Here is a 22,553-nt window from a genome sequence, read left to right as displayed (position 1 = left end):
GGGGATTTGTTTTTAAATACCATCCCCGGCCCGTCGGGGATATTTTTCGGGAAAAAACCGTTCTTATCGGGGACGGGGGGTCGGGTCCCCGTCGGGCCGGGTTGAAATTGCCATCCCTAGGTAAAATAGGTTATTTAATCATAATAAATAAAACATCACATTCAACTCATAATTATTACACTATTCTCTCACAAAAAAAGTCAAAAAAGTCAAAAAACCCTTCTCAAATCAAGCTTTTTAACCCAGGCTAAAATAGTCAAAAAAAAGTCAAAAAGTCAACTCACTTCCCAAACGGAGGCTAAGATTATCAGCGAATAATGTTAAATTTATCATATTTTTATATATATTTATATATTTATAATTTGAGTTTTAGGTTGCTTAGATTGTTTAACTTTTTTTTGCCTAAATCTGTTTAAATTTAATTGGAATTTTTAAATTTTTTACCAAATTCGAATCAAATTTAAAAATATTTTACCTAAATCCTAACAAACGTTCAAACTAGACTTAAGTTACTTGGGTTGAGTAAATTAACCCACCCAACCTTTTATAAAAATAACTACTATGTTGGGTTGGGCTACTGACTTGGGGATGCACTTTGAAACCAGATTGAGATTGAGTCATTATTTCTACTAATAAAAATGATAATGAAAACTTGTTTGCAAACCCTTCTCGAAAACATTTTTGGATTTTTATTTAATTTATTTATAAAAACACTCATTTTTAAGGAAAACTTTTGAATTGTTTTCTAAATTTTTGAGCAATATTTCAGGACATACTTTACATTATTTTTGTTCCTGAAAAATACGAAAAACAAAAGCAAAAAATGAAAATGGAAGTTTTGAACACAAGGCCATGTTTTCTAAATGCTTGTATCCTCGTTCACTTGTATGCTCATTATTTTCAATAAAATATTAAACAAGATCATCATTAACATTTTACAATAGTCAATTTACAAATTTCAATTGACTGCCAAAAGCAAAACCTCACAAACACTACATTGAAAAGGTAACTAGAATTGAATTTACAAGAACAAGCTGACAAAATTCATGCGGTCAAGGTTTGCCATCACAGATGACACTTGAGAAGCATGTCCACATCATATTTGGGAGATGTGAAGATAACACCTTGATAAAAAAAAAATGAAAAATAAAAAAACCCCACTTCTAGCACAGTCCAACAAAGCATCATTTCCAACAAATTGGTACATATGTTTTCACCTTTTCCAATCCATCCTCTGGCTTTAAACATCATCTTGATCTGCAAAACTGCTAGGGTAAGGAACCATTGATGCTTCCGCGACGTAAAATAAACATGCTGGCAGTGAGGATTTTTAGAACTATCCTTGTAAAGCTCTACAATTCGTATAAGTAAACAATACATCAATCATGTCTACATATTATTGAGAGAGAGAGAGACAGAGAGAGGCTATTTAAAAAAATCTGGTTTCGTTGTTTTAAATACTTAAGAGTTGGCAATATAATTGAATGACGTATATAAAAGTTAATCTGGCTTAGGCCAAAAACAAAAAAAGAGAGAGAAATGAGCTGATGTACTTGAATTATGCCCCATTAGCTATTTTTAAAGTTAATTCACATTTAAAAAAAAAAAAAAAAAAAAAAAAAACCAGTAACATGCGCTCTCTAGCTTTTCAATCACATATTGTCATTTTTTAACATGTTGTACCGACGAATAACATTCCACATCCCTATCAACATACAAAACCATTTCCATGTCAATGAAGAGCTGAAGACACTCCAAATCAACACAATGAAACGAAATTTGAAAAGAAGGATGGCCTTTGCTATAATATGCAGCTTGTAGCATGGAAGTAATCCAGAAAAATTCGGTAAAACCTAAAAGAATGTTAAAAAAAATGAATCGGGAATACAACATAGACCAAAATACAAGTTACAGCAAAGATGCAATTATTTTTCTTTTCTAAATCAAGTGGAATCTAATGCTTGAACTCTGATGCTGAGAAGAATCTTTTTTTTTGATAAATAAATGCAGAGAAGATTCAAACCTGAAAATTGGTCATATATCATAGACTAAGATCTTCAATGTCGGTTAAAAGACCAGCACTCCCAGTAGACCTCTTATCAGATTGGTTAACCACTAGTTGACCGCATGCGCCACTTATATCTTGGCCCATTTGCTTACGAATTGTTGTCCGTATGTTATAGGTACCCCTAAGTATTTTCTGGAATTTGGTAACCTTCTGTTCACTGCTGGTACTGAAATGACTCAGAGTACCAATTGGATTGAAAGGTATTAGGTTCACAACCTGCTAACAGCAGCACACGAGGGAATGCAATGTGAAGGACGTCAGAAATTTTCATAGCTCAAAGAATTCTATAACAAGAAAGGCAAGCAATATCTATAATGCAAAAATGATCAATTTAGCACTATCAAGCCAAACCAAACCAAACCAAACCAAACCAAGCCAAGCCTTAAGTCCCAACAATTTAGCACTATCAAGATGGAGAAAATTTCACACACAAGCCAGAGAAAAATTATAACAACAAGTGGAATATATGATCTTTAAACAGGGTTGTTTGAAGGAATCTGATTGATTCATATTTGGTCACTTTTTGCACCTGCTTTATGTAAAAAGGAAGATGATTACTTCAAAAAACTTGTTATTCCAATTATAAGAGTTTTATTCCTTTACCAGGAGCAGGAGGTGATAAGTTAACATTAGTATTTAAAGTAAACTATACAGTGGATTGATTTGTGTCAGTCTCCTTGATCAAACCAAAAACTACTATTCGTATTTTATATTTTAACATAAATATTTTTAGTATGTTGACATTTCAAAGACATCAGATAGTGGATGTTTTTGTGTTTACCTGTTAGTAAATGGTTGAGTTTAATTTCAAATTTTCAATCTAATTAGAATTTACCCAGCCCATTGGCATCAACAATTTCATGTGAAAAGGCTGGCACGCACAGTAACAAAAATTCTGGAATTACATTATTGTGAATCTAAGTAGACAGCCAAGACAAAGATGATTCTGCTGAAGCTGAACTTATGTTATAAATTTCCTCTAATATAAAATGAACTATAGACTGTCATCAATATCATTTGTATATTTTAAAAGTACCATTTTAGAGTTCCTCATCTACCTTATATGCTATAAATTTCTGCTAATATAAAAGGAACTGTAGACTCTCACCAATATTGTTTGTATATTTCACAGGTACCATTTTAGAGTTCCTCATCTACCTTATTTGCTATCCACAATCTAACAATTGATTATGTTCTTGTACTACATATATTTCATGATTGCACAATTGAGTTTGTTCAAGTATGTCACAGCTCAGGAGATCACCCAAACATCTAATCAGCAGAATAGAATATTTGTAAGGTGTGTTCATAGTGCTATATAAACAGAAGGACAATTCTGACACCAAGACTTCGAGCTCACCACTTCAAATGTCTCTAACAATTTGCCAAGCTGGTGGGCATGCTGCTCTTCATCATTCACCCCATCAAGCATAATGTACTCGATAAATATTTTTTGCTGACTAAGAATTAGACCAAATGAGTATAGTGTGACTTTGCAATGACTTATCAAAAGTCCAATATATAGAAATGTAATAACATTTTGATACTTTCTCAAAAAAGAATGTGATATTAAAAAAGTTCCACCTGTTCTTTTGATATTCTCGCAGAGTATCCATAAGTCTTTCCAAAGGAAAAGCCCGAGCTGCAGGCATTATCTGACAACGGATATCTTGAACTGGTGCATGCAGTGACACTGCTAGGTTCAAGTTTGGTATATCGTTCTGGAGCTTCTTAATGGCATGTATAATCCCAACCTACAGCAAATTAGTCAATCACTGACCATATAATTTCTGACACAGCTGTCAACTGATCACAAATTTGCAATTAATTTCAAGAATAATGTATCATAACTTGGCCATGGACATGTGAGTTGCTGGACAGTGCCCAGACACGTCTCTAGGGTGTTGCTTGCAATTTTATAAATTATGTTCAGCATAAAAAATGAGAGACCAAAAAGTGAGAGGGTCAAAAATGGAAAATGGAAAATTATTGCCCTGATTGGTCGAAAGCTTCTTTGACTTCATTCTCACACCATAGTAAATGTCCGAGTGATAGTGGGGCAGACAACCACTACTACAATTCATGTCCTAACAAGAATCCCCTCACAGGACATGCCAGAAGAGTTATCTCTAAAATACACCCACATCTTGGAACCCAAATAGGAAGGATCTCATTGACACAATAAAGGCAGATGATCAATAATGGACTTGGTGAGTTAATTTATTCATGAAACGACAAAAAGTAGTAAGCATAGGATCAGCATGTACTGCATACCGTTGATACAGTAATTCTCTTTAGTGACAGCCGAAATGGAGATCCTGTCATGACACGGATAGCCTCCACCAAAGCAGTATAGTTATTCAATGGTTCCCCCATTCCCTGCCCACAAAAATGAATAAGCATGGAACAATATAATGTCAACCACACTATAATCATACTTCTAAAATAGTATGGCCAGAAGTCTGACAAACATACTAGCCAGCAAAGAAAAACAGAAATAATAACAATATCAGTGTCGCAATTTTAGTATCACTATAAGCGGTCAAATTAAAAATATATATATATATACATCCATACATGCATACATAGTTCATTGAGCAGCACTATCATGGAGCTATAACTTATTAGTGCCAAATTAGTTACTCAGAAGTTAGAAGAAAGGAGGCCTTTTATTTGTTTCAAGTGTTTGTGTATAAGGTTTGAGTGGTGAATAATCTATGTTACTAAAGTAGATGTTAAAATTATTGCTTTACCCATGCACCACCACCACCACCATGATGATGTCCACCACCTGCAGCCGCTGCACAAACACCACATCTATAACCAATCCATACCCATAGAAAGGCCACCACTATAGATTCATTGCTTTAGGCAAAGATTATCTACTCCAGTAGAAGCCATTACCTCATCAATCAAGGTTACTGTCACTACACCACTGTAATCACCACCTCAATTGTGGTCACCTCACCACTGGCATAGTGCCATTCTATTTACTTAAGTGGATCCATGCACCATCATCAGCACAGCAATAAAACACCATTGAGGTACATTACCTCCGCTGCTGGTGCTGCTGCCACTGTCAGCATAGAACCACATAGTACCATTTTTTTAACTGAGCTTCCAGTTTGTTTTTCTTTTACTATCAATGAACAGACAGGCATTGAACTTTTGTTTTTGATAATGAAGCTAAAAAAATTCACCAGGGGGAAGATGAAGCTAAAGGAAAGAGGAAGAGGAAGAAAGAAAGAGAGATTGCTTCCATTGTGTCTCAAAGGGACTTTGGGGTAACTCAATCTAAATGGTGCCGTTATTTTCTGTTTCCAAACTGATGTTTTTCTGTAAGATCTAAAATTAACTGAATAAAAACCTTTGAACTACGAGATCACATATTTGGAATAACTTAGTGACGCTGCCTCTATAATTTGAAGCTTGTAGAGAGCAACCAGCTTAGAGTTTGATAGGATATCAAACCTTGTTTATATAAATGAAGATTAAAGTTTGTAAAAATTACAAGATGAGCCCTGAGGCATAAAATAATTACAAACCAATAACTCAGATAATAATATAATATGCTAACACTCCCCCTCAAGCTAGTGTGAAGATATCTCTCATGCCCAGCTTGCCTAATATGTCATGAAATGGCTTATTCCCAACCCCCTTGGTGAGAATGTCGGCAAGTTGTTCACCAGACTTGACAAAAGGAGTACAAATGGTACCACTAGTGAGTTTCTCCTTAATGAAGTGGCGATCAATCTCAACATGTTTTGTCCTATCATGTTGAACTGGATTGTGAGCGATGTTGATGGCGGCCTTATTATCACAGTATAACCGCATGGAGTCCGTCTGATCAATACCTAGATCACTCAACAATAACTTGATCCATAAGAGTTCACACACACACCTTGTGCCATAGCTCTAAACTCAGCTTCTGCACTTGACCTGGCAACCACATTCTGTTTCTTACTCCTCCAAGTAACTAGGTTGCCTCCAACAAAGTTGCAATACCCTGAAGTCGATCTCCTATCAGTTACTGATCCAGCCCAATCAGCATCTGCATAGGCTTCCACACTAAGATGATCATACTTTGAAAAATAAAGACCCTTACCAGAAGCAGACTTCAAGTACCTCAAGATTCTCGTGACAGCCTCAAAGTGAATCTGATAAGGAGCATGCATAAGTTGACTAACCACACTGACAGCAACAGCAATATCAGGACAGGAGTGAGATAGGTAAATGAGCTTAACCACTAATCGCTGATAGCTCTCCCTATCAACAACTTCTCCTCCTTCATCATCCCCCAATTTCTGATTGGGTTTCAGTGGAGTGTAACATGCTTTGCAGCCAAGCATCCCAGTTTCCTTCAATAGGTCAAGCACATATTTTCTCTATGAGATAAATATCCCATCCTTGGAGCGAGCAACTTCAATTCTCAAAAAATACTTCAAGCTTCCCAAGTCTTTGATTTCAAACTCACTAGCTAAATATTTTTTCAACAGACGTATTTCCCCACTATCATTGCCCGTAAGAACTATGTCATCTACATAAACAATAAGTATTGTAGTCTTACCACGTGAGGAATGTTTCACAAACAAAGTGTGATCTGCCTGACTCTGTTTGAAGCCATATTTAAGCATAGCTTGAGTGAATCTCTCAAACCAAGCCCTTGGAGACTGTTTAAGACCATAGAATGACTTCCGAAGCTTGCATACTTTGCCTTCTATCTGATGATCCTCAAACCAAGAGGAATGTCCATATATACCTCTTCTTCAAGATCACCATGGAGAAAGACATTCTTGATATCAAACTGATAAAGCGGCCAATCCAGATTAGCTGCTAGAGAGAGAAATACTCTGACTGAATTCATCTTAGCCACAGCTGCGAAGGTCTCCTGATAATTAATGTTATATATCTGAGTGAACCCTTTTGCTACAAATCTTGCCTTGTAACGCTCAAAAGAACCATCTGCTTTGTGTTTCACAGTATATACCCATTTACATCCCACAGGTCGTTTGCCTGTAGGTAACTCAGTCGATTCCCAAGTGTCATTCTTCCTAAGTGCTTTCATTTCCTCAATCATGGCTAGTTTCCACTCAGAGATAGCAAGAGCATCCTGAAAATGGTTAGGAATGCTAACAAAGGAAATATTTGACACAAACGCTCTATATGAGGATGACAAATGAGAGTAGGACACAAAATGTGAGATAGGATGTTGAGTACAAGATCGCACACCCTTCCTCTTGGCAATAGGAACATCAAGATCAATGGCCTCAATAGATTCAAAGTTACCTAGACTCTCATCAGAAGCAGGAGATGGCAGTGGAGGCGCAGAAGTGGTCCCTTGTATCAAGTTAACTTTCTATTTATCTATGTCCCGGACATACACATCCCTATCCTTGGTGACATTGGGTTCTATAGTCCTAGTAGAAGAGGGTGGTACAAGAACAACTGGTTCCACCATAGGAATCACAGGACTCACTTCACACCAAGGCTCCCCCGGAAATGAGGACTGGGACACCGGAGAGGACAAGAAATAGGACTGGGACTCAAAGAAAATAACATCCATGGACACAAACCACTTACGAGGAAGAGCGTGGAAATACTTATACCCCTTTTGAGTAGGAGAGTAACCAAGGAACACACATTTGAGGGAGCGAGGGTCCAATTTACCAGGAGTAGGGGAGTGATTATGAACAAAACAGACACAACTAAATATTTTGGGAGGAATAGAAAATAAGGACTGGAAACCTAGAAGGACGTGAAAAGGAGCTTGTTTTTGCAAGACCTGGGTAGGAAGACGATTAATAAGATGTGCAACGGTGAGAACAGCGCCGCCCTAATAAGGCCGAGGCACACTCATAGAAAAACACATGCACTGAGCCATGTCAAGAAGATGCCGATTCTTGCGTTCCGCAACCCCATTTTGTTGAGAGGTATTGGTGCAAGAGGTCTAACGGATAATGCCGTGAGTAGAAAAATATTGTCCTAACCCAGAGTCTGTATTCCCCGCCATTATCAGAACAAAATAGTTTAACAATGGCCCCAAACTGAGTACAAATCATCTTATGAAAATTACGAAACACAGAGAAAACCTCACTCTTATCTTTCATTAGATACACCCAAGTAGTACGAGAAAAATCATCAATAAATGTAACAAACCATCGATGACCTTTTACAGACATAACACGAGAGGGACCCCAAACATCAGAATGTATTAATGAAAAAGGAACTAAACTTTTATTAATACTGGGAGCAAAAGAAGCTCAGTGTTGTTTTCTAAGTTGACAAGTCTCACAAAGAAATTCAGACACATGATAATTTGCGAAACCAAATGGAAATAAATGCTTAAGTAAATAAAAGGAAGGATGCCCAAGACGCCGATGCCACAGCCATAACTCAGCGGGGGTAGTAGAAGACGTGGTGAAAGAATAAGCAAGCTTGTCCGGTTAATCCAAGAAGTAGAGACCTGTGTTACATGGACTCGGCACTTTGGGGCGAAGTACCCATGTCGATACGACACGGGTACGGGTGTGGGATCTGTGTCGAATTCGCCTGTTCTCTCTCGGACACGGCTCATCACAGAAAGCAAAAGAAATGAAAGAGGAGAGAGCAAGTGAGAACTTGGTCGAAGCTCCATCTAGTCGAAGATCGAAGACCTCCAGTCTCGATCCAGTCAATCCAGTCGAAGATTGAAGCTCCATCAATCGATCGAAGCTCCATCTGGTCTCTCTCTTTCTCTCTCGCCTTCTCTCCCTCCCTTGCAATCGCGATCGCGATTGCTTCGCTTTTCTCCCTCTCTCTCTCACACATTTTATCTTCTTCTTGATTCAGATCTGTCTCGCTATCTATCTATTCGTATCTATCTATTATTATAATAACTATAATAATATATAATAATAATAATAGTTAATAACTATAATAATAACTATTATTATTATATATTATATAACCTATAATATATTTATAAGATAATATATTTATTATAATAACTATAATAATATATAATAATAATAATAGTTAATAACTATAATAATAACTATTATTATTATATATTATATAATAATTATTATATAACATATAATATATTTATAAGATAATATTTACTTATATATATTAATAAAAAATAAATAAACACATGTATGTAAAATAAAATAAAAAAATTAATTAGAACATATTGTTTAAAAAATATAATAAATAAATTAAATAATTAATGTATATTAAAATAAAAATATTTATAAAAAATGTATATATAATATAACTCATCTTCATAAAATAAATATATATTTTTTTAAAAAAACTATTTAACGTATCCCCGTATCCGTATCCAAATTGGGATACATATCCACGTATCCTTAATTTTTAATTTTGAAGTGTCCGACCCTTAGATAGGCACCTGCACCCGATACCCGTACCCGAGTCCGTGTAACATAGGTAGAGACCATTTTCTGCACTACCACTGCCAATCGTCCTCCTTGTGACAAGGTCCTGAAAAAGACAATGATCAGGAAAAAAACGTCACACTACAATTCAAATCCTGGATAAGACGACTCAAGGATAACAGATTAACAGAAAAATTGGGAACATGAAGAACAGAAGATAGAGGTATGGTAGGAGTGACTTGGACTAAACCTTTCCCAGAAATGGAAGAAACAGTACCATCTGCAATCCTAACTTTGTCCTGACTTGAAAAGGGCTTATAGGCAGAGAAAAGATCAAAGGAGCCAAACATATGATCTGAGACACCGGAATCAATAATCCAAGACAAAGACTTATGACACAGGAAAACACAAGGCGAAGAGGCTAAGTTATCTGAACGGGCAAAGGACGAGGAAGCTATACTGAGAGCAGTAGAAGACCGGCGGTCCAATAATTGGCGCAGAGCCTCCTCAAGCTCAGCATCAGAAGCTTGGCCAACGGAAACAGAATTAGAATCAAGTGTACCAACGGCACTAGACTGATGAACCCGGAAATAGGAGCCACGTCCTCTAGACTGGCCTGACCGACCTCCTCTAGAACTAGACCGATCACTGCAACCCCCGGATGGAATCCCATGAAGCTTCCAACACGTCTCACAAGTATGCCACGGCTTCTTACAATAATCACAGAATACAGACTCCTTAGCAGCAGATGGAGGGATGGGAGTCAGGCTGGGGCCATCTCGAGGGGTAGACAGCAATGCTGAGCGGTCAGTAGAGACAGGCGACATCATAGCAGACCGGCGACTCTCCTCATTCTGTACATAGGCAAATGCCTCCTGCAGTGAAGGAAGAGTGTCCATACCCAGAACTCGACCCCTAACTGGATCATACTCCACATTTAGGCGTGCCAGAAATTTAGAGACCCGTTCCTGTACGATGAACTTCTCGTACCCGATAGAATCAGCAGGGCAAACAGGCTTATAGTCTTGCAGGTGATCAAGGTGTTTCCAGCCGTTGGTGAGAAAGGTGAAATATTAAAGAACAGTCTGCTTCTCCTGAAGAGAGCTCTCAATAGAGAGGCGTAACTTAAAAGCCTGTGAGAAATTCCCTTTGCGGGAATAGGTGGCAACCACAGCATCCTAAACATCTTAGGCAGTCTTCATAGACAAGTAGCCCTCACCAATTTCTAGAACCATCGAATGAATAAGCCAACCCATAATCAAAGAGTTAGTAATCTCTCATTAGTCATAACCCGGGTCAGTGGTGCCAGGTGTCTGTATCCTGCCATCAACATGCCCCATCTTCCCTCTGCTCTTCAAAAATATAATCAAACTCTGAGACCAAGCTAGATAGTTCTGACCATTAAATAGAGAGGTGGTGATTTTCAAACTAGGGTTGGGGTTATCAGACATGGTAGTAGGTATAATGGGACTCTCACTCCTAGGTGTTTGAGAGGTAAGGGACACACTGGTGAAATCTGCCATGGATACTATACTACCGAACCCGTAACAAAACTAATGGCAATCACAAACCCGGAAGGTGGTGGTGAAAGAACAGGCACAATGACCACTATAAAGGCATAACAAAATTAATGCAACATAAATATTATATATATATATATATATTTTAAACAAACTGTGTTGAAGATCACACTGAGCCTATACACTACATATCAGATAAGACCAAACAGAGGGTATACCAGAGACGGAAGATGAGGCGACAGAGGAGATTGATCAACTGAAGATCGACGAAGGATGAACTAAAGATGAGCAGAGGAGATCGACTGAGTGACGAAGTGACGAAGTGATCGACTGAAGTGACGAAGCAGAGATCGACGAAGTGACGAAGTGACGAAGTGGAGATTGACGCAGTGACGACGTGACCAAGCAGAGGAGATGAGCGACAACTAAAGCTGCTCGATGGCATAGGAGAAGTCGACTCCAGCAGATGACCAACCCAGGTAAGTCTCGAACCCTAGAGTGATCGTTGGTGCTAAGTTCGACCAACAAGGGTGAGCCGAAACCCTAGAGGCTCTGCTCTGATACCATGAAGCTTGTAGAGAATAACCAGCTTAGGGTTTGATAGGATATCATCCCCTATTTATATAAATGACGATTAAAGTTTGTAAAAATTACAAGATGAGCCTTGAAGCATAGAATAATTACAAACCAATAACTCAAATAATAATATAATATGCTAACATAATTCATTTTCAATCTTTTTGAGTCTCAAAGTATCTAAAAATATGTTGCAATTGTTTCCACAAATTCTAGTGGTCTGATGCTTTGGCATCTTAAAAGTGGCATACTAACCTCGTTTGGGATGCTACATTTTTAGCCAATTAGCCAAAAAGTTACTAAATTAGCCAATTAGCCAATTAGTCATACCAAAAAGTCAACAATTACGACTTCTCTCTACTTTTTGCACAGCTTTTCGTAATTAGTCAAAAAGTCATCACAAACATACAAGTTTTTTTTATCTACCTTTTTAGCCAATTAGCCAAAAAGTTACTAAATTACCCTATTCCCAAACGAGGCCTAAGTTTCTAACTAAAAAGGTTTAGGCTCAAAAGAATCCCTAAGGGCTGAGAATATAAAATAGAAATAAAAACACATTCAAAGATGTACAAACATTTGACATCGAACATCAGTAAATTTCTAATATGGCAAAACCAATGCTGTAAAAAGAGAAAAAAATGAACTAATGAAGAAATTATCAAAAGGAAGAAAATACCATGAAGACAACATTGCGTATCTGTGATAAGTGAGAGGCATGCACCAATTGTTCCACAATTTCTCCTGAAGATAGATTGTTTTTAAATCCCATGCTTCCAGTTGCACAGAATTTGCAGCCCATTTTGCAACCAACCTGTAGAAGAAGGAAAAAAAATTAAAAAAATAAAAAAATAAAAAAAAAAAGAAAGAAAGAAGTGAATTTGTTGTTGTTACTTGAAAAAAAAAAAAAAAAAAAAAAAAAAAAAAAAAAAAAAAAAACTACTGTAGTAATGGCTACTTGGTAGGCTTTAAAATGACAAATGCAAACAAAAAAACACCTTCAAAAAGAGTGAGCCAGTCTCATGTTTGTACAACCTCTCAAAACGATACATTGAATCTAGACTAGAGATAATTGTGAGCTATCTAGAACTTGCCAACTTAGCACTCCCATCTTGGCATTGTTTTTCACAGCAAAAGTGACCAAACTGGAAGGAAAACTTCCTCCCGTGCAATTAAGAAAGAAAATTACCTGAGAGGATATGCACAAGGTTGACCTCAGACCACCAGAACGAGGTTGTCCACCATATTTTCCCAAACGTGTGTCATACCTCATTATCACGGCTTCCACAAATGCTCCATTCTGATAAGAGAGAAAAAAAAAACCCAAAAGGCCTATCATCTAGAAGAACTAATAGCCCAACAGACACTACTATACTAATACAAAAGTATATTAATATCCATTCACTTGTTTGCAAGGGAAAAACATGTACGCTTGAAATAACTACCCAAGGCCAAAATTAGCAAATAAACCTATCTAATCAAGATGCAAAAATGATTAAAACTGATGAAATGGTAACACTGCATTAACCACTGAGAAAACAACAAAAGCCCAAAAATATGGAGAAAATTTTATAAATATTGATCATTGGTGAAAAATGCACAAAAATTATTAACAAAAAAATGGAACAGTATACAGAATAGAACTACACATATTGTGTTTCTAATAATGTGGATATATTAACATTAACATCAAAGATGTCATGGATTTTTTTTTTTTTTTTTTTTTTGGGATAAGTTAAAGATATCTAACTCCGTCGGGGTTGTTAACTCCGCCGGGGTTGTTAACAATTTCGCCGATCCCAAGCCCGAGTTAAGGAGGAGGGTTGTGTGTTAGGTAGCCGACAGCCAACACGTAAAAAAATCGCTCGGATCCCTTATGAAAATGAATCCTACTTTGAATCGTTTAAATGCTAGGTCGTTCCCCTCAAGTGGCGCGTTGCGTCTGCCTCCGGGTGTTCCGAAAAGTGAGCAAGGGGCACCGTATCGACGCCTGGGTGCAGTGAAAAATGGGCAAAGGTTTCCGCGTTTTTCTGGGCTAGCGCAGGTAAAGAAGATAATCCATGACTATAGGTTTAGGGTAGCCACTTAGAACATAGGAACCTTAACTAGTAAGACGATGGAATTGGTAGATGTTATGATTAGGAGGAGAATTAGTATAGCTTGCATACAAGAAACTAAGTGGACGGGAGAGAAAGCTAGGAAAATTGAGGATACCGGTTTTAAACTATATTATAGTGGTAAGGACAGACGCAGGAATGGGGTAGGAATTATAATTGCCAAGGGTCTTGTGGAGAGTGTAGTGGCGGTCACTAGGAAAGGGGATAGGATTATGCTAGTTAAACTAGTTATTGGAGGGAATACAGTGAATGTTCTTAACGCATACACCCCTCAAGTAGGATTAGATAATCAGACCTTAGTTGCAGGAATCGTGCAACCAGGTGGCAATTCTGAGTAAGAATCGCGATTCCGCGTTTTCTAGAAAGAAACGTGTAAGAATCGCGTTTCTGTGGAAAGAAACGCGATTCAGTCAAAGATGGGATCATAAAAGGAAGAGAGAGAGAGATAGAGAAACCTGGTCTCGCCGTCGATCTGTTACATGGATTCGTTGGTTTAAGGCATGGGTTTCTCGGACACGGCTTCGATCTGTTACATCGCCTTTGATCTGCTCACGATCTCCTCTTCACTCTCTGTCTTCATCTCTCTCGATCTCCTCTTCTGTCTCTCTATCTTCTCTTCTTCAGCATCTCCTCGTCATCGTTTTCTTCTTCTTCTTCTTCTTCTTCTTTTTCTTCTTCTTCGTCTCTTCTTCTTCTTCTTCTTCTTCTTCTTCTTCTTCTTCTTCTTCTTCTCTCTCTCTCTCTCTCTCTCATCGATTTGTGTCCCCCTCCCGTTTTTAACATTTAATGAATATAATATATAATATAATTATAATATAATTTGTTATATAATAAATAATATAATTTGTTATATAATAAATCTAATTAAATCATATATAATAAAAAAAATCTAATAAAATTTATAAAATAAATCATCCAATTTTTTATTATTTCTTTTAACATATTTTATTATTCCTTATTTGTTATATTTTTTAATTTATAATATATATATATATATCAATTAAAAATAAAAAAATAAATTAACAATAACAAATTATTTAAAAAATATAATAAATAAATAAAATAATTAATGTGTATTATAAAAAATATTTATAAAAAAACTTCTAATGTATATTAAAATATATATATATATATTACCGCTCCCCAAGGCGCTCCTAACCTAAGAAACTTCTATCGACTCAAGCTTTCCCGCTCCCGCTTCATGCAACTAAGGATCAGACTAAAAGGGATTTTTGGAAGCAAATGGATGAGATCTTAACAGGAAATACCCGTAGAAGAGAACCTGGTTATAGGTGGAGATTTTAATGGCCATGTAGGCATAGATAAACTAGGCTACGAAAGGGTGCATGGTGGATACGGTTTTGGTGACAAAAATGAGGCTGGAAAGAGTATCTTACATTTTGCGTTGGCTTCTGACCTGGTGGTGGCCAATACTGTGTATAAGAAGAGGTAGGAGCATTTGATAACCTTTAAGAGTGGAGTAGTTAAGAGCCAAATAGATTACTTCTTAGTGAGAAAAGTGGACCGTCTAAAATGCAATGATTGTAAAGTGATTCCTGGAGAGAGCCTGGTCTCTCAACATAGGATCTTGGTACTAGATTTATGTTTCAGAGGGCAATACCAAGCTAAGAAGGATGGTGGGCGTCGTAGAACAAGATGGTGGGACCTAAAAGGGGATAAACTAGAAATATTTAAGAATCGAATGGATAAGGAAGGTACTTGGGACTTAGAAGGTGATGCTAACACTATGTGAAACTCGATGGCCAATTATATGAGAAGAATCTCAAGGGAAGTGCTTGGAGAGTCGAAAAGAACGGGACCCAACTCTAGAGAAACTTGGTGGTGGGGAGACGAGGTTCAAGCGGTAGTTAAGGCAAAAAAATAGTGCTTTAAAAAGTGGCAGAAGGATAGAACTGAGGAAAACCTTAAGAGCTATAGATTGGCTAATAAGGAGGTCAAGAAAGTAGTGAGAGAGACTAGTTGAAAGCTTATAATGACTTATACACTAGATTAGATAGTAAGGAGGGAGAGAAGAGGGTATACAAACTTGCTAAGATACGGGAGAGGAAAACAAGAGATTTTAATCAAATAAAGTGCATCAAGAGTGAGGATTCTAAGGTATTGGTGAAGGATGAAGAGATTAAGAAAAGATGGAAGAATTATTTTGAGAAACTATTAAATGAGGAACATGAAGGTACGGCAATAGGGGAAGAAATAGCCAGTAATACGATAAACCAAGACTATAGGTTCTATCGCAAGATTAGGAATTTTGAAGTGGAGATTACACTTAAGTAGATAAAATCGAATAAAACTTTAGGACCCGATGATATCTCTATTGAACCTTGGAAGTATTTGGGTAAAAAAGGAGTTGCTTGGTTGACTAGATTGTTTAGCAAAATTTTGTTGACTCAAAACATGCCAGATGCGTGGAGGAAGAGTATTTTAGTGCCAATCTATAAGAATAAAGGTGATGTCCAGAATTGCAACAATTATAGAGGAATCAAGCTAATGTGTCATATAATGAAAGTGTGGAAGAGGATGATAGAACGCCAATTGCGAGAAACAAAAAAGGTGTCAAAGAATCAATTTGAGTTTATGCTTGGTAGGTCAACAATGGAAGCGATCTATCTTTTGAGGAGAGTAATAGAAAAGTATAAGGAAAAGAAAAGAAAAGAGACATTCATATGGTATTTATCGATCTTAAGAAAGCATATGATAGAGTGTCCCGGGATAAAATATGGTGGGTGTTAGAGAAGAAAGGGGTGACAAAATGTTACATTGACGTAATTAGGGACATGTATGAAGGGGTGGTGACCACTATTAGATCGCCAGCTGGAGAGACAAATGAATTTTCTATCACTGTAGGGTTACACCAAGGATCTACCGTAAGTTCTTATCTTTTTGCTTTAGTTATGGACGAGTTGACGAGAAATATTCAGGATGACGTGCCATGGTGTATGCTTTTTGCAGACGGTATTGTGTTAGTGGATGAGACTAGAGAAGGAGTTAACACAAAGTTGGAGATTTGGAGAACAGCTCTTGAATCTAAAGGATTCCGGATAAGCAGAACTAAGACAGAATATATGGAGTGTAAATTTAGTAACAGTAACAATGAAAGCAAAGGACAAGTGAAAATTGAGAACCAATAACTGCCTAAGAGTGAACATTTTCATTATTTAGAGTCGATTGTCACAACAACAAGAGAGATTGATGCAGATGTGGCCCATAAAATTAAGGCGGGATGGTGTAAGTGGAGAAGTGCGTCTGGGATATGTGTAATAAACGAATACCCACTAGACTAAAAGATAAGTTCTATAGAATGGCTATTCGACCAGCTATGTTGTATGGGACGGAGTGTTGGACAACCAAGAAACAACATGTAGATAAGATGAGTGTGACTGAGATGAGGATGCTAAGGTGGATGTGTGGTAAGACTAGATAAGACAGAACTAAGAATGAGTGCATTCGAAAATGGGTAGGAGTAGCACCGATAGAAGATAAGTTGAGAGAAAATCGATTGAGATGGTTTGGTCATATTCAACAAAGACCAACAGAGGCAGCAGTGAAGAGATGCGATACTGTAACGGTAGATGGAAGTGTTAGGGGACGAGATAGGCCTAGATTAACATTGGCTAACGTTATAAATAGAGATATGAATCTACTTAATTTGACTAATGAAATGGCCTTTGATAGGCCGCGTGAAGAAAAAGGATTCATATAGCCGACCCCATTTGATGGGACTTAAGGCTTTGTTTGGTTTGGTTCGGTATAAGTTAAAGATATCTCATGGATATTTAAACAAAGATCACTGCTTTGCATGACACGAATCAATGTATTCAAGCATATTGAATTTTGAATATCTGAGTTCTTCAAATTGATCCAAAAATGGCAATTTGGATCATTGAAAAGCAAGAAAAGACCAAGATATTCATAAAACAGAATCACATAGTCCCCGACACATTCACAAGCAAAATTGCTGGAACTGAGTACTCTGCTTTATCCACCCAAAAAAAGAGTACTCTGCTTCATCAAATGTAGAGTCCTAATCAATTAGAAGCAGAAAATTTCCAACTCAATTACCATAACACTAGATAAAAATCATAGAGAGAAAGTACCTGCAACTTAATGAGGAGCTTGGTAGTGACCTCGTCACTCGAATCGATGACGGAGTGAACAGTTGAAGTCGAGGGTTTGAACTTCGATCGAAGAAGAGGGTAAGCCGACGAAGGCAACGAAGGAACTTCGTCCCATTCACAATTAGGGTTCTGAATTACATACCTATACACAGACACATAACAAAATCACAAAAATATACATATATCCATACACATGTAGAGAGAGAGAGAGAGATTTTACTTCCATATGAGGGGGATGAAGTGAGAGTTGATTCCAGCGTTTTCAAATTCGGTTCGAATCTGAGAAGCATCAAAGACTGATCGAAGCGCCATTGAAGCTCTCACTACCGATCTTCGAATTCGAGATTTCAAAGTTCGATTCGCGGATTCGAAACAGAGAGGCTCTCGCCGGCAGCTGACGAGAAGCTGCGATGCGAGCCGCCTCGTACAAGGCGTCTGACGACGACGTCGTTTGCATGATTACCTACATGGGGCCTCATGCTATATAAGCCCACAACTGGCCTCAATGCATTTAAGCCCGTTTTCTTTTCTTTTTTTTTAATTCAAGCCTGTTTTCATCTTTTACCTTTTTATTTTTTATTTGTTTTGCTCCTATTGATTTCAAATGATGATAATTACTAGCAGGTCATATGACTGAATTTATTTAATAGTAAATTTTGAATTTTTTTATGTATTTACTCTCGCTTTGATAATAAAAAAATTAAAATTTTTTAGATATATATTTTGGATTTTATAAAATAATTAATGTTCCACCCGTGCTATGCACGGATTATATTTATAAGTATTTTTATATATGTGAATTATGATTTTTAAAGGTCTTTTTTTTTTTTTGGCACACAGAAAAAAGAATATAACAAATACATCATATCTTCAATTAATTATTTTATATTTACTTTATTCCAAATTTAAAAATAATGTAGGGCAAAATTTATAACCAAATTAAGAAAAAATTTATTCCTAACGGCATTTTTTTACTTCTATATAAATATTTAAAAAAGTAAACTTGAAAAAGGTAGTCAATATAAATATTATACATTAAGTAAAAAATTGTGATTAGCAATTATGCTTATATAAATTTACTATAGTTTTAATTTCAAATTTAAAAAACAAAAAAAAATTATTTTAAAAGTATTTTATTTAGTTAGTACCAAATAGAATTTTCTTAGCAAAAAATAAAATTATAAAATATTGTTACAAATTTTCAAATGTCTATTATTGAACATTCTATTTTACTTGCTTGTTTGTTTACTTGCTTTGGGAGTTTTGATTTTTTATTTTACTTCACATTCATCGTATTGTTTTATTTATTTTACTTCTTCTTGTTTGATTTTTGTATGATACTTATTTCATAGTGCATCTCTAAGTGTATTAGTGAAAATATCATACACTTAAAATACACAAAATTACAATATACATAGAAAAAAAATAAGTATGTGAAAACCCATATTTAATCATTCTTAAAAGAAAATAAATTAATTAATTAATTAATTTTATTCATAATCTACCTAAAATACATAATACTGTAAAATTAGTTTTAAATTAACCCAATTCAATCACTAACAAAGACCTTATTAAGAATAATAATTTTGTGAATATGCAATATTTATTATTTTTAAATTATTTTAACATCATAGTAAAAATTAAAAAAATAAAAAGAATCAGATTCTCGATGGCAGATAGTGCCACCTGCTAGTTTGCATGTAACCATGGAAACTTTCATCTCATTATAGTTCTTGGGTTGAGAAGATATGTTGGTAGGAAATAATGAAAAGAGAGAGAGAGAGAGAGGGGAGGGGGAGGCTCAGCATGATTTTATATATATATATACAAGGGAGGCTGAGTATAATTTGGGAGATATACAAAAGAAAAAGAAGGCTGCTCCTTTGGACGGGTGAGGAGGAAATAAGGAAAAAGAATTTAGCAGAAGGAGAAGAAGAGAGGAAGGTTTAGGAAGTAAATTTTTTCTATCATTTCATTATCCATTTCAATCCTACTATTAAGTAAGAAAACCCTCTCAACCCTCTAATTTTTTTTTATTAATAAAGTTTTCAGATTATGTTCTTGTGATTAAAATGACTACTCATAGATAGAAATTTTATATATATGTGTAGGAATTTTGTGATGTGTATATCAAATATTTGAAGATATTGATAGTCTTAAAATCATCTTATTATTGTAAAAATTAAGCTTGCATATGTAGTTTATACCTTTAAAGAGAAGATTGAAAATAATCTGTTTGTCCTTGAATCTGCCAGAATGTTTGCCCAAATTTTTAGACAATTTTATAATCAAAATTTCGAGGTGATTTCTTCTACAAAGTTGTTGAGAATGATGTCTAGTTCATCCAGAAATTTTGGCAACAATTTTTTAGCTTTCTACGAATTTATACAAATTTTTAACTAAATCTGAAACTGTGAAACAGATTTTACTATATATTTGAAAATTTATTTAAAATTTTATACTAAGCCAAATCTAGTAATTTCTAACCAAAAGATGAAATTTGAGAAGTTTAGTTTCATGATAAATTTTTAGATTATGGATTTGATCTATAAATGTAAGCATGGAATTAATGTAAGGAAATGTGACAAATTAGTGTCATAAAAATTGCTGAAAATTTTACAAGATTATTTACATCTTTTTTTTTTTTTTTAAATTCCTTCTGAAAAATGACCTAAACATCCCTATTGAGTATTCTGTTCAATTGCACGAATTTTAGGATTGTGTAAATAATTTATTTATAATTTTTAATACTTAAGTTATAATCTGAAATTTTCTGGACAGGATAAAATCATCACTTCAATATTGTGTTGATCTAATCCATCAACTATTATAAATTAGTAATCCATGTATGGGTGTGTTGTGATTTATTTAATATTGTGCTAGTCTAATTTTGTAAATAAAAAATTTGTACATGTGTGTAATTATGGTTTATTTCTTGTATCTAAGTTATTATGTTCATACAATGGTTTAAATTAATTGTCTATTAAATTTTGTATATTGAATTATTATTGTGTGACATGTATAATGTTTTATGTTGGGAGTTTTTTTTTTTTTAGTTGGTATAACATTATTGGTGATTGAGACTTGAATAATTTGTGTTTAATATATAAATTAACCGGAATGATTAATGGTATATATAAAGTTACTGATAGAGGGTTAATACTGGGTATTCAGAGTGAGCCCTAGTTTTTAATAATTTTTAAGTAAATTGTGTCGCGAAACCCTAAAATGGCACGAGGATTATTTGAACCCTTATCGGTATTTGGTTTTAGAATAAGGGTGGATGTACGGGTGGCACGCAGGGAAGTTACGTACCCCTGACAGACCATTCCCTTGAGGTAGACCACGGATGTCACAGCTTGGGTATATAACTCCAGGCGTGGGCATCTTTGGTAGTTCTTGAATATTTGACCAATAGGGGATTTTCAAATTAACCGTGGTCATGACTTAGTGGTTGGCAAGTTAAGCCTCTTTGGTGAGATTTCAAGGGTCACCTAATTTACTAAAATTATTTGAATTATTTTAATAGTTGTAATTTATGTTTACGATTATATTATTATCTCATGTTTATAATCTCATTATTTTCTCCAAAAAAGAATGGTAGGTTAGTTATGTTTTCTTACTGTGTTGCAAAACTCATGGCATATATTTTGTTACCCTGGCGTTTCATGCCAGATTATGTCGAAGAAGGGACTGAGGTTGAAATTAGAATTGATGCTAATATCGAACTTTGGCTAACTTAGAGTCAAGATTTTATTGTATTAGTATTTAACAATGTTGTGACGTTGTGTGTGAACTTGTAGTTTTATTTTATTGTTGGACTTTGACTATGTAAGAATTTAAAATTTCCTAATTAGTAGTTAAAATTTTATCTAGCAAGTTATTGTTATTTAAATCTTATGATGTTTCAAAAAAAATTTGGGACGTCACAAAGTAATTGCCCAAAACTAAAACTACTTTAAGAGGGAAAAAAAGAACAAAAATGAAATTAATTGAAATAAAAAATAATTTATTTATTATTAATTAATTTTTAAAAATTAACTTTTAAAGAAAATAAACAAAACTACATATAATATATATATATATATATACAAAAACTAAACATAAAATCTAATACAAAAAATAAATGAATTGTAGGATTTTTCAATAAGTGAGACTCACAAATAAATTTTGTAAAATCTTATCTATTTATATACTTTTTGTATATATTTTTTGTACTTTTAATCCTGAAAATGACATTGAAATGATTTACATTTCTTACATTAGATCCATCTAATAGTTTTAGTAAGCATAGATATAATAGATTTCATAACACAAAACACAAACAATTGCGAGATAAAGTATCTAAAAAAAATTAAAGCAATGTTTAATGATGATGTAAAATTACAACTGACGTTTTAATTAGAGGTATAATCAGATAAATCGTTATAGAAGAGGAAGACAACCTTTATTTTTTATCACAATAATTATATAACGCAATATCTAATTTTAATATCTCTCACCCTTCCACACGTCTAATTCTCTATCAATATTAGAGTGAATACATGAACCAAAAAAGGAAACATTTGAAGAGACAAAGAGACGTAGTTTGAGACATTTCAATTGTTGAATTCTATTAATTAATAGTTATTAGACTTCAATGGTCGGATTTCTAATATTTGTTAGCCATTAAAACTGAATTCTTTGGTTTCATCTATATTCACTTAATAATTTAAGAGTGGATATGTATCAAGCATTTACACAAATACTTAACATATTTTTTG

General features: G+C 35.0%; 1 protein-coding gene across 2 annotated transcripts; it reads right to left on the bottom strand.

The window, feature by feature from the left end:
- Positions 1–897: 897 nt before the first annotated feature.
- On the bottom strand, positions 898–18,327 carry LOC114322698 (Radical SAM superfamily protein). 2 transcript variants are annotated; one of them, XM_028270061.2, is made up of 9 exons: positions 18,011–18,327; positions 17,770–17,932; positions 12,727–12,837; positions 12,217–12,351; positions 4,343–4,447; positions 3,653–3,822; positions 3,429–3,528; positions 2,024–2,284; positions 898–1,352 (listed from the first exon to the last, which is right to left on the bottom strand). In XM_028270061.2, the coding sequence occupies exons 1-8, from the start codon at positions 18,100–18,102 to the stop codon at positions 2,042–2,044; spliced, it is 1,119 nt and encodes a 372-aa protein (XP_028125862.2). In that variant the 5' UTR covers positions 18,103–18,327; the 3' UTR covers positions 898–1,352; positions 2,024–2,041. The 2 variants fall into 2 exon arrangements, with proteins under 2 accessions (XP_028125862.2, XP_028125863.2); XM_028270062.2 differs by having other exon boundaries at positions 898–1,257; positions 18,011–18,284.
- Between the last annotated feature and the right edge of the window lie 4,226 nt (positions 18,328–22,553).

Source organism: Camellia sinensis, chromosome 2, assembly GCF_055761805.1.
Source record: "Camellia sinensis isolate YWXY chromosome 2, ASM5576180v1, whole genome shotgun sequence".
NCBI lineage: Eukaryota > Viridiplantae > Streptophyta > Magnoliopsida > Ericales > Theaceae > Camellia > Camellia sinensis.
This window is presented reverse-complemented; position numbering and strand designations above follow the sequence as displayed.

What these genes read in the sequence shown, in the direction of transcription:
- LOC114322698 (XM_028270061.2), bottom strand. Translation starts at nt 18,102, where the DNA reads ATGGCGCTTCGATCAGTCTTTGATGCTTCTCAGATTCGAACCGAATTT. An exon ending in TACGCAATGTTGTCTTCATG is followed by an intron (nt 4,448 to 12,216) that starts GTATTTTCTTCC and finishes TTTTGTGGGCAG; the next exon opens with GGAATGGGGGAACCATTGAA. An exon ending in CGAGAATATCAAAAGAACAG is followed by an intron (nt 3,529 to 3,652) that starts GTGGAACTTTTT and finishes TCTAATTCTTAG; the next exon opens with TCAGCAAAAAATATTTATCG.